Consider the following 13573-nt stretch of genomic DNA (forward strand, 5'->3'; position numbering starts at 1 on the left):
TCTCCAGTTAAACCACCTGTGGAGACCCCAGCCCAAGAATGGTTTGCTTTTGTACTGGGGAAGCATCTCCAGTTTGGTAGGGTTTGTTAAAAGTGCTGTAAAAGCCACTGAAGGAATGTACAAAACACACCTTAGAGTCCAGATCCTTCTTGGTCTGTCAAGTCTCTGTCAGGGTGGGTTTGGTGCTCTGTTCGTCCCTCAGATCTCCCCTAAGAGGTTTGCAGAGATGGAAAGGAAGAGAAGTTCTTTTCCCAGAAGGAGTTATTCCTCGCTCAAAACTGGTCCCAATGGCTTTGCTTTCTGTATGTAGTATCACAGTGTGCAGACGTTCACTATCAATGTGATGGCTTTATAGAGCACAGCTGAAAAGTAAACAAAGAAAATGTGATTTAAATTTCCCTTTGGCTCAACACATGGGCAAGTTGCAAGAAAAGGAGGAGTTTAAACAATAAGGTGAGACAGCATTCCTAAACTTAGTACTGTTTCCTAGTTAGAAATGAAAGGCTGGGGGAGAGAATCCAGTTATCTGTCCTGCTCTAAAAACATTCTTTTTCTGCTTGGTCTTCACCTTAGTATGTGAATGACTATTAATCACAAGAAAGTGAACATAGCATCTTGAAGACCTGTCAGACCCATATAAACATACTGAAACAAACTGTTAATATTGCTGTCTAGGGAGAACTAAAAACAGACTGATTAATTGTATTGGCACCTTGCTGCCTTTGGGACACTGATAGAGCCTGCCTTATTAGGGAAAAGTAGATCACACTGAGGCTTCTTTTATTAATACTATTTGCATTATCATCTTCTTTAAATCTATACCTTGCTCTTGAACCAGATTGCAAAATGAAGATGGCAATGAAGTTGGAAACTCTTGGTGTCCTCTGGGAAGACAAAACTGTTTACAGTGCTTACAAGTCACTTTTTCTGAAGAATTCCAGATGGCTATAAACCGGGTTAGCTCAGGATCCAGTTGGCTTGAATGTGGAAATGTTATTTATAATGCTTGGTGTGCATAGATAGGTACTTTGGGAACTTTGAAACTTGGCATCTAGCAGAGAACTCAGGGCTGAACCACATTGGGAACTTTGAAGAAACAAGTGACTAAGTAGAAAGAAAGGAAGAAAAAAAGGAAGGAAGAAAGGAAAAGAAGCAGAAGAAATCCTGAAAGTAGCTAGAAGGCTCACAACAAGAGTGGTCGTCTTCAGTTATAGTGATTTGTTCTCACCGATTGCTCCACTGGATGCTAAGCTCTTTTTATATTTGCAAGGGAAAAAAATAAAAGAATTCAGACTTGGCTGGGAGGAGAAAGAAGGCCCTCCACCGGTGCGTATCAGCAGCGTTCCTCTGAGATTAGCCAGCTGAGACTCCGAGCCTGTTGCTGAGCTTGCTGTTTTACAAGGGACATTGTTATGCCTAGTTTGCTGTGGCTGTCACCTCAGTATTGCAACAGACATAATTTGCTGCAAATGTCTTTACTCAACAAGTTCTTGCTTGTTTCGGTTGTCTTGCTTGTGTGGATGCTGTTCAGGCAGAAACATGCAAGACCAAAGCCTAGAGCCAACAGAGAATTAGTACAAGTGGAGCTGTACAGATCCCACTACCACCTGCAGATTGTGGGATGATGGATGATGAATGAATGGCACAGGCAAACAAGATGGAGTCAATAAACTTGATAGCTGGGAAAGAGCGAGAATCTCCAAGTCCATTATATACTGAGGTTATTCTGTGAAGTCGTGCTGAATGATGCAGGTTTTATTCTGGTTTTGCTTTCTTCCTTTTACTCTAGACATAAGACACGCTAACAGCGTGTTTGTGTGCTGCAGCCTCTTTTCCTCTGTTCTTGTCATGGTTGAAGGCTCTTCAGTCAAGGAGCTGTCAGAATGATTGTTTGGGAAGTCTTCAGGCACTTCCATGTCTACTGTAGGGTAGGCTAGCCCAGGTCAACCTTGGAGCTCTCTCTGGGCTCTCTGCTCTCTCAGCTATACACCTAAACTTGCAGTTCAGTTGTTGCTAGCCCAGATATTTTAGACAGATGGCAGCGACACAAGGTAAATGTTCTGCAGCACTTTCCCCTATACATTAGTGCTCGTTGCAGTGCCCTTGCTCTGTAAGTAAATCTTCTGAATGGTGGTGAGAAACTATATGGAAAAATTTGCCTCTTGTTACTCATCTCTGTCTGATACCATTTGTCTATCAGCTCTAGAACAGCAATACATCAGTTTTACCCTAGCAAAACTCCAGTGCTAGATACATTACTTAGCATCTTACAGGAAGACCAAATTAGAGCTCGCTGTTGCAGCAGGAGGCTAAAGGTACACCTCCAGTGCCACAGACACGTGGTCCTGGCGGAGCCTGCCGGTCTGTCAGCACAATGCAAAACAAGCCCAAATTCAGTTATGCTGAACAATAGAGTCCTGTCACTTCCTACAGTGAGGCCTTAGACATATCACATCTGACTACAGGAGTAGATTACTTTCAAAATATTTGTGTGACAATTGAGGAACCTGTATAAACACATCACAGGAATCCTGATTGATCTTATGCAATCACTATGCCACCAAATACCTCACGTATGTGAAGCTGGGGCTATGTCATCTTTCAGACCAAGGACAACAGAAGGTCATTAAGTCATGTCCAGACTATCAAAGGAGACTGTTTTCTCCATTTTCTTTGCAATGGGTAGACCATTTGGAGAGTGGAAAATCCCAAAGCAGGAAAACAAAGACACAACTTGTGAAAGCAGTAGACTGCAAAAAGAAAGTTTGAGCAGGAAAGGAACAGAAGGATGTGGTTTCATAGCACTCAGGGCTCTGAATTAACGGCAAGACCAACAGAAGAAGAAAATTTGTTGCACGAGTAATTGAAAAGAGGGTGAGAGAAACTCATTCAAAGAGGATATCTGGATATCCTGGGAGAATCCACTGTTAAGACCAAACAACACCCCAAAGTGAGGGAAGGTGAGAAAATAAATGCAGAGAAGTATGCATGAGCCGTTTGTTGTTTTATATAGATCCTGCATGCGTGTAGTCATCGCAGTAGCTGAAATAAAGCATGCCTGTTGATGTAGCTCTTACAAACAGACCACCCCTTTGCTTCAACTTTTGTGTCTTTTTGAAGAAGTAACTGTGCATGCAGGGTCCTTGCAAGTTAACGTCTTAAAAAGCATTTGGCTAAAACTATAGGGGATGGAGTTAAGGTGGACTTTGAGCTTTCGTTTCAACTAGGGGTAACAAACAGAGCTGGAGCAGCAAGATGTGTGCCAGAGCAGCCAGGGTGGAGGCAGTACTGCTGTCTGTTCAAGCCAAGGGAAGGTTAAAAGCACAAGCCAGTGCTCTACCATGGTAAGCATCCAGCTGAGGAGCATGCCAGGGTATATATGATAAGTTTTCCAGAGAACAGGTGGGTCTTTTAGTTCATGTTAGCATTTTCCGATCTAGGGGCACACCTGCATCTCCTTGTCAAATAGATCAGTAATATTAGACATCTTTCAAAATGGTAGTTTCCATTCACCTTTTGAGACTAGATTGCTTTAAAAAAAATAGTGATTTAAAAAGACGTTCCTATTAGATATGGACACCACACTAAATATGACTTGTGCCATTTTTATCTCTGTGTTTTTATATCAGAACTTCCAGCAGCAAACTGCAAGGGTTCAGAAGTGCCTGACAAAAGCAGAGAGCATTTTTTATTCTTCATTTCAAGTTAATTGGGGGATTTTTGATTTCAGAATGAAACTGTGCCTCTAACTCTGCATCCTGCTTTTAGTAACAGCAGTACTTGATTCCTGAGTTTGATCTGTAGTAATTCTTGTCTTTCACAAAGTTACCGTAACGTTGCTCAAGTGACCACAGAGGAGAGAGAGTTAGTGTACTGCATTTTGGTTGAAAGTTTATGTACTGGTTCAGGATTGCTCATGGATGATAAGAGTAACTGTTTTAATATAGGGATGCTCAGGGGGAATTTCATAACAACATGAAACAATACCTTACCTGGACATGCTTGCTAATAAATCTAGCACTTAGTGTGGGCTGGATATATAGGAATGGCAGCTCCCAGAACATAACCAGAAGAGTGTTCATACCTCACGAATGCGAAATGGTTCACAAACACTTTTTTAGCCAGACCCATAGAATTAGAAAAAAATAATCAATCTGGTATAATACTACAAGAATGAAATAAATAAGTCGTGTTTTGTTTCATTTTAAATTCATTAATTTATTATTATCTTTTGACTTTCAAATCACAGGGTTTCCTAGGGCCCCATTTCCTTGAGTAACTTTTTTTGGCTGGAAGGTTGGGGTTCTCCTCTCCCAACATACTTCCAGGAGCTGAGATTTCCAAGGAAATACAAAATCAAAAGCCTGAATAAAACTATAAGAATTAGCAACACTGAAAAAAATCCTACCTTTTCCCCCACCTCTGATGCTGTTCTCTACCTTAAATTAACAGATTCCATGTCAAATTAATTGCAAGAGAAAACCTAGCAAGAGATGTTATTTAGCCTGCCACATATATTTGGGATAACTGGCAATTCACTGATATCCCTTTGTACTTTTTAAATCAAATAGTAACTCTGAAAAATTTGAGCTCCTGTCAATGAGATCAGAGCGCACGCAGTTCCTGCCCATATGCTGTGCACACAGCCGCAGCTGTTGGTGGTGCACACTGCAGGGACTTCAGAGGTCCTCTTGCCCCTTGTCTAGGGGGCAAAAAAGAAAATGGGAACAGCTGTAATCGGTATGTGCTTGCCTGTCAGCTGCTTTAGTTTGCAGCATAGTGCAGTAGCCTAAAAGTAAATTGGTGGTGGTGTAAGTTGCAGTGCCAGGGTATGAACTGTGCTGGCTGAGACAATGGACTTGGTACCTGTGGTGCTGTGCCAGCTGTGGGTGTAGCAGCTTCCTGCAGAGGGGTGGAGAAGAGGACGTCTGAATGTGGCTTCGTACTAGACTGGTGCATCTGCGTCTCCCATGAGTCAGAGCTCAGTCATACAATTCTCAGCCTGGTCAAACAAGACACTCCTGGCTGGCACATGAAATAGTGGTGCCAGCTTCCCCTCCCTCCTCCCATCCTACGTTTCAGCAGGTTTTTTGGTACAAAAGAGACTTGGTTGTGCCCACCTGCCAGCTAACTTGATTTCTTTTGATTACGGTGTAAAAAGAAGAGTTCGCTCTGCTTATCGCGTTTGTACTTTGGTTATAGTGTCAGGCTTGGGCAGATTAATTGGTTGTAGCTTTAGCAGAGCTGTCAGGGTATTTAACCCATTGGAGAAAAATCACCTAAGCTGATGATAAACAGGCTTTAAATGCAGAGCAATTACTTAGTGCTAACAAAGCACCATGACTACACACTTTGTCCAAATGCAAAAAGCAAAGTCTTATCAGTGGTTTTGTTTGCAGGAGGACACTAGGAGATAACCTTTGTTTGTGCAAATACTTACCTGATAAGATCATCCGGAAAGGGAACGGATGAAATTTCTGGTTCTATCTTGCCTGAAGGTTATGCTTTGGATTACAAAGTATCAAACAAAAAAGAATAATAATCACAAACTGAGAATGCTCAATTCTCTCTTTCAGTTGGACTGAAAGTCTCTGATGGTGCGTTTCTTTCCTGCTTGCATTGATTGCTTTTATTTCTAGCACATAACAATAAAGCAATTTAGAGACCTTTAACCAATAGGACTTTGGATTTCATTGTTCACAGGAACTGGCAAAGCTGGAGGGCTGGTTAGCATTGAACTTGATTTGTTCATTGCAGGCTTAACCCTGACTGGTAGCCAGGGTTTACAGCACAGCAATCCTGTGACTCACAACTGTTCTGTTTTGCATGGATGGTGAAACTGGTCCGGGAGTTTCCAAACTGTGAAAGCTTAGGAGGTGCTTTTAGCGAGACATGCACTCAATACCATTTGTCTTTCAAGGGTCACAGGTCACATTCTGAAGCAGCAGAGGTTTGAGTTTTTATTGTGATGAGTCTTAACATCTTACATTTGACCTCTGTCTAGTTCACTCCAGTTTTTTTCTGTGTTAAGATTTGACTGAAAGGACAGTGTTTATTGAATGCTTTTACTTGACCAACTTTAAAAAAAAAATCCAGTTTGTTATAGCGCATCGATCAAAAGATTTACAAAACTGACATCTTTTATTTTGCTTTCAAATAACTTATCAGAGGTTTCCCACTTAGTGTTTGTAAAGGACCTTTATATCAAGGGAAAAATAAAATGCACGCAAATGTTTTGGTCTTTTTCGATCAAGGCCTTATATTAACCCAAGCATGCTCAAAGCTCCATCTCATGCAGAAAGTAAATATGTGTTTTCTAGTGAAATATTTCTAAGTAGTTATCTTAGCCTGCTCTGTGGTCTGTGTCAGTTTTTTAGACATGAATGTGATTTTAGGTTGATTTGGACGCCGTGTAGTACTTTGTCTGGACGCTGATGCAATGGCGTGGTGTTTGTGTGAGCCCGTCTTGCCTGCTGTACTCTACTGACTTTGGCTTCCTTTGGCCAGTTTCAGTTGCAGTTGACAGAGGGATGAAGGTGGCAAAGACATTACGTTCCTACTAGTTTCATGAGAGGAAGTGTCTGGGTCGAGAAGCAAGAGGCTCTGAATTAGTCCTGTGTGCCCCCTACTGAAAAAGACTTTATATAAGACATCACCTTATTAGGCTCGGAGAACCTGTGCAGGCAAGCAAGCCATTGGAAACCGGGTCATTCATTTTCTTGCTCACTGGACTACTTGGTGTGTGTGGATTTCCTGCCCCAACTGATTTGCTTGCGTTTTATGATGAGTTTTTTTGAAAACGTGTTTGGGTTTGATATTCTGGTGCTTCTTATGCTCTTGTTCCCCATCCACTAGAGGCTGACAAAACTGGCAATAAACAGACACATTTTTGGGAGGTGGCTTCCCAAGTTATGTTCAGGTAGCTGTTGAGTTTCAGTTTTTCTTTCCAAATGGGACTAATAGAAGTTTTCTGGAGGAGATCTTAATTGCAGACTTGCAGCACAGCAAGATGTGTTTTTGAAATAGCCGCTCAGCTTACCACAGGTGTGGTGAAGGTGCATCATTTATATTTTAAATGATTAGGGACTGAGCTGCCTACTTTTAGGCGATTTCAGTGGTTTCACTCTCATGGAGCTGTGTGCTCTCCACCTTTGGTGATGTGGGCAGCTGTTGAGGGAGTGTTTTGCACATCCGCATGTATTGGGAACCATACAGGAACTGGTCCAGTTACTTCATAAGAAATTTTGTAAATGCTGTTGTATATGCGAGCTCTGGCTGCTCAGCTGTTTTTCTGTGGCCCACCACAACCAAATTGTGATTTTTCGAGTCAATAAAAGGACTGCAAATCTGAAGCTGGACCAGCCTTACTTACTGAGGGTTTATTAATGCCTCAGTTTCCATAGCAATGGAAATAAGCCCTCCTCTCACTTGAGTGCAGGGTGTGTGTGTGTGTATATATGTGTCTCGCATAAGACTGGGAGGAGTCTTTCCATACTTCTTTTCCTGGAAAACAGATTTGGAAGGGAGGAGGAATGTTGGATGCTGGCTCTGCAGAGCTGCTGCTGCTGCAAACTAACATGTATCAGGGAGAGGGACAGGTACAGGGAGAGGATGACTGTCACCAGGGCCTGTGCTGGCTGAGACTCACCTGACAAAGGAAGTCCCTCGATCATGAGTTTGCTTTTCATCTGCACACTTTTTATGAGGAGTCAGAACTTGCAGGAAATAAAATGCAGTCCTTGAAGGCAGGGGAACGTGATGTTAGTCATTGATATTAGTCATTGACAGTTTCTGCCTTATGGGCTATTCAGGCTATTTCCTGAAAAACGAAATCTTTCATTAGCTCATTATTTTCCTTAGCAGTGCTGTAAGGGCATCAGTAAATAATACAGTTCCTGGAAAAGCTGTTTAGTGCCTGCCTGTGTGATCGGGGAGAATGATGGGGAAATTTTAATGAAAGAAATTCTATCAGAGCTGAAAAATACTAATGGCTTCAAAATGCTGTTCAGAGTTGACTCCCTAACAATCAATTTTAGTAAATCTTCTATGCACAGATGAGGAATCCCAATGTCATATGTTGTCTGATATCTGGATTTTTACTGTTTTCTAGCGGTCTTTGACATTGTGCCAAATGTATTATGAAGGTGTGATGCAGCAGAGCCACTGAAACATGTTTACCTCTAATAGGAGCGATGGTATAGCCTACAGAACTGAAAGGGGAGACTGCAGTATCCCAGTGAGACTGCAGCTGAGAATTTGAGCAGATGTGCTTGGTGAGTCAGAAGGAGCAAGGGCACAGTCCTGCTCTAGAAGAGTGCTGTAAGATTGGCAGTGCCCGGTTGCGAGTGCCTTGCGTGCAGGACTCTTCCCCTCCCACCCCAATACAGCTTAGATTTTTTTTCAAAAGTACAAAAGGAGTATGAGACTTTGTACCACTCACCTTAACAGGAGTGAAAAGTCCTAGTCCCTCCAAGACAGCTTTGAAAGCGTCAGTTTAAGATAGTTGTTTAAGACAACTAATGGAGTACAATGAACCGAGGTGCTTCCATTATTTCTTAGATTCGGTGTTTTGTCAAAGATTGCAGTTGGGGTACTGTTATCCCTGCTGATCTGTGTTTAAGCTAATTATGTTGTCGCAGCTTCTAAAATCTCTTCTTTGAGTTCCTGTGTACTTTCTCATTAGTCTCATCTCATGATCATGTAAGTGCATATCGGCCTTTCAGTATCTTTGTTTTTCTTGAACGTGTCCAGTGGTCTTTCTGTTCACTGCCATTCAGTTCTACCATTACAAACCAGTCTTTGTCAGAGCTTTGTTCATGCATTTAAAAATATCAAGAATTTCGTTTCTGTATTGCCTTAAAACTACATGATTGTAATGTAGGAACTGAGTTCACGATTTCTTCTCTAAGCAACGTGCAGTGTAAAATAGTTGCACCTCTTGAGATATTTGGTTGCTTTTTTTGCAAGAGCGATGTGATTCTCCACTCCCCACGATACCTTAGCATGGTCTTATATTTGTTCTGGATGGATGGAAAATAAAGCTGGTTGGCTGGTTGTGTCTTTCTGTGTGCACACACAGATAGACATTTTAATTAGATGCACTTTTTCTCTTCCTGATATCTTTATGGCAGATACATAGGTTTTCATAAACTTTTCTTGCTAATATCCACTTACCTTTACAAGGTCCATTTTTCTCTGTAATGTTACTTTAACCCAGTTTTTCATTTTACTGCAAGTCACTCTAATTAGGACGTCTCTGTTCAGGTTTCTGTAATTTAGCTTTACTGAACTGGTCTGTCAGTGGATAATCAATGGTCTTTCCTGAAACCTTGGTTTATGTAAGGAAAATATGCCTTTCTCAAATAAGTCATTATAAAGTCTATACCAATACATATATTTCTGTATGCGAAAGGGAATTGATATCAATCAACTTTATGTTGGAAGAACAGTATCTGCATGACATTTTTCCCAATATAGTTATTTCAGCTACAAAACCATAAATCACATCTGAAATTAACTGTTACAGCTTTCTAGCAGACCAGGAATCTTGTACTTAAAACCATAAGAAATACTTTTAATGTGTAGTTTGAGTTATTTGTTTTTATTACTGGGTTGTTTAAAGAAACAGCTTCTGTGCTCAGGATGAGCTTTCAAGGACTGTAAATGTCATGATACATGCTTACCTGACAGTTGAAGAATGACACTGGCACAGCATTCATTCTTATTGTGGAATTGTTGTGCCCATGAGGAATGCTGTAGAAGTAGCTGGTGCTTACAGGGTGACATAATTCCGGTTTCTGACAAGCTCTCTCTCTAGCATCATTGTTCTGCAGTCTTTTGGTGGGGAGAGGAAATCTTTGAGTTTCCCAGTCAAAAAGGCATGACACACATCCATTTTTCTCTCTTCCAGGATCTTTCCCAGAGAGTATCTTCTCCAGCAAATCCATCTTTATTCTCTCGCAGACCTTCAGCAGGTAAGTTTCTTCAAATAATTCTACCTGTTACATATCAAGCCTGTTCTCATCTTCAAAACTAATTGTACATTCCCCCTTCTAGCTAATCGTAGCATAAATAGCTTTACTTCCAAGCCATCTCTGTGGTTTATAGTTTAATATAAAAATGGGTTAACAGGGGCATTGGTTAGGGATGAGAGAGAGAAAGCCTAGAGCGTCAGTGTTGAAATGGGGTGGGAGAGACTGTGAAAGAAAACTGTAGTCTGCAAAGAGAACTTGCTGTGAGAAATTTTTCATCTGATCAATGAAGGCTCATCTAAGGCTCAGCCTACAGGTGACAAGTAGTATTTATTACTTCGCTTGAAAGAATGGTTACTCAGGAATTTATGAGTTTGTACAGTCCCTAGTGCAACATGCTAATTTACAAAGTCTGCTAGACATTACCACAAGAGAGGAAAAAATAATAAAAAACCCAAAACAAAACACAAAAACCTCAGCAAGCCTGCTACACAAAGTTAAGCCGTGCAGTATTACTATGACAGATGTGACCACAGAACAGGTAATGTGCCAGCAAAACATGTCTTTGCATTGATATTGATTGAACTAAGCAAGCACCTTGCAGCACATCTGCCTGAACAGCAGAATTTTATTATGTACCAGATTAAACAAGAAGAGTTTGGCAGAAAGAGGTGAAAAGAGAGGATAGGGAATCTAAGGTGAATGTGCTGCAGCGCTCAGATGCACAATGGAGGAAGCAATGAGGTAAGATGCCCTAGCTGACCTGGGCACATTTGTATTCACAGTCTAATGCCATTGCCAGTGATATGTAAAACACATTATTTTAAGCCTCTTCCACTGATGTTTCCCTTGTCTACTGGTGCCTTTTCTGCAGGATAATGGGTAGCGTAGTCAGTTCTGGATGTTCAGTTGACACATTTAAGTTGAGGTAGTTCAGATGCCCCTCAGAGCTGGAGACTACAGAACTGCAGGAAACATGGCTTTTGTTGGCTGATGAAGTCACAGGGTAGAAGTGATTCCATATATAAAGTAAAAAGGTCAGTCATCTGAGGTCTAAAACTGTTTCCACATCTTTTCAGCATGTTCTGCTATCTCATCTTTAATAATCAAGCCATGAAAAAGCAAGCTACTTAACTACAGAGCTGGAGTCTCCCTGGTGGGCCTGTCTGTTAGCCCCCAGTGCTTTGTAAGCTGCTTAATCAGTTCCTAACATTGGTAGTAGATGTTTTAGAAGCAATCAGCAGCTTATCAAGCACCCTGTGGGAGGGAGGGAGGGTAGAAGTCACAATTCATCCATTGATTTAGCAGTTCCCTTTAGCATGTTTCTTTGTGTTTGTGTTTGCAAGACACCTTCTCTTCCCCTGAGGGCCCCAGCCCCAAACTTACCATATTTAGAGGCAATATAATTTGATTACCATTTCTGCTGGGGTGGGTTAAATTGCATTTACCTTTTAATTCAGCTATATCCTTGTTGTCAGCCTGGAGAGGGTTTTCCACATTTCAGAGGCTCCAAGTTTGAAATTGGATTGCCTGTTTTTGTCAAAGTGGAACCAGAGTGGAAAGGGGAGGAGGGCCCCGTTGAGAAAATGAATCCAGCAGCCGGAGAAACACTAATACCCTTACAGCCTCTGCCTCCTCCCTGGTTTGCCCCTTACTGCTGCTTTCTCCTCATTGCTCATCATTTTCTACTGACCTGCAGTTTGGGTGTTTTTTAGTCCTAAAAGTTTCCCCTCCTTTTGATTCCTCTGCTGCCTATTTCCTCATATCCGTGGGCTGCTTTTGCACTGTATCCTGCTGTCATGTAGATTGCGTGTATTTGGGGAATTAACTAAAAGGTTTATTAAAGATTAATGGAAAGATAAGGCATGGTGAGTGCATTAGAAAAGCAGAGAGGGGTAATCTGCAGATATAAGCAACCTTTACCCTGGTTAGTCCCAGCTCAATTCGGATTTGTTTCCTAGCCAAATTATCTTTAAAGATATTAGAAAACATGGGTCATTTCCTACCAAGCAGCTGAGTTTCAAAAAGGTGGTATGAGGGTCTGTTCTTAGATGCAAAACAGTTGAAATGCCTGTTTGCCGGTAGATGAAGCAGCATATAATACTATTCTAAAATGAAATCCAATTTAAATCTCTTTCCAAGCTTAACAGAGCTCCATGCCTAGACCTTATGGATGTGGCAGAGTACATACTTGAGCTATCTGATGGTCTGGGGATGGCTGTCACTTGGATCCATGTGGACAGGGCTCTACTGGGGGAAGACCTTAACTGTGAGGTTAAAAGCAGAGTGGAAAAAATTGAAACAAATGTCCTTAATTTTGGAAAGTCACCAAATCCTGGTGAGGTAGTGGTTTTGCTAGTACTTTACACATTAACAAATGTTAATGAGTGCGGATGTGAGTGAGTAGGCCTGACCTTTAACCAAAGAGGCAGCAAGTGATGGTCTTTATTTGTATGTGCATATTTATTTAAAATAAACACAAACGCACACATGTACCCCAGCAAGGTTTCACTGCAGACCAGGGTCCCAGGGACTACATTAAAGTTTACAGCCGGTCTATCTATGGGCATTCCCATGGGGTACGTATTCTTGGAATCCTCTTGTCATTGCTGTCGTTGGAGGTGTTAGCAGGCAAGATAACTAATTAGGTACATTCAGATTTAACAAGCAGAAACACAAAGTGTGATAGCTTGCCTATTCTGCCCCATTGGCTACACTTGCTTTCCTTTCCAACCCTCCCTGGTGTCATCTGCCCAGAGAGTAATCTGCCCTGTGTCACCCATAACACCACCGCATCGTTGTTAGCTAGTTTATCCAGGGCTATTCCAACCAATTAAAGCTTTAAAGAGGGAGACCTCCAGTTGTTAGGAAGCAAGTATTCACTCCTGAAATTGTTGGTTTTTGCAGACATAGTACACTGGAAAAATGGATTACTCTTACTTATGTGCAGTATAGTCCCTGATGGTGCAGTCACAGTCCAGGGTAACTTCACCCTAAACCTATTGGAGGTGTGAACTCTGTTCTCTGCTGACGTTGTTAATGGACGTATCACTGGTTTTATGGACATGTGGACACAGTTCGTGCAAGCTGGAGTTAAAAACTGTCCATTCATTTTGTGTGACTATGGGGCTGCTTTTGGTGAGACTAACAGTTTTTACACTGTTAAACATTGATTTGGACAGAAGCCGACTCAGACAAGACTCTTGCATTTCTTAGGAAAAGTAATTCTTGCTACTTACACTAGATTCCATATTAATGGGAGCTTTTAAAGTAAAAGACTTGAAGTGGCTATTGTGACGAGTTCAAAATTCAGGTGCTTAATCCACACAGAGTTAACTAATGTCTTGCCTGTTTTTTATGTTAAATATAGCAAGATATACAAGTGTACAAAGATTATTGCAGTGATGGTCTTTACTGTAGAAACACTCTTAATCATGGCAATTATTTCATCCTGGTTATACTACCCCCAAAAGATATGGTAAAATAAAAAGGATCCACATAACGGCAAAAATGACTAGATGTCAAGGATGGAAATTGTGAGCCAGATAGCAGATTTAAAAAGACGATGATTTGAAGGCTTGTTTACATGGGAACACTTAGGG

General features: G+C 41.3%; 1 protein-coding gene across 2 annotated transcripts in view; it reads left to right on the forward strand.

Annotated features, from left to right (window-relative positions):
• The window catches only part of PLEKHM3 (pleckstrin homology domain containing, family M, member 3), an 85806-nt gene that overhangs the window by 34817 nt on the left and 37416 nt on the right, over positions 1–13573 (forward strand). For both annotated transcript variants that reach the window (XM_009331965.1, XM_009331973.1), the window contains exon 5: positions 9911–9974. In XM_009331965.1, the coding sequence (XP_009330240.1) occupies positions 9911–9974 (64 nt within the window). The remainder of the gene's footprint in view (positions 1–9910; positions 9975–13573) is intronic.

Source organism: Pygoscelis adeliae, unplaced genomic scaffold (assembly GCF_000699105.1).
Source record: "Pygoscelis adeliae isolate BGI_AS28 unplaced genomic scaffold, ASM69910v1 Scaffold160, whole genome shotgun sequence".
NCBI lineage: Eukaryota > Metazoa > Chordata > Aves > Sphenisciformes > Spheniscidae > Pygoscelis > Pygoscelis adeliae.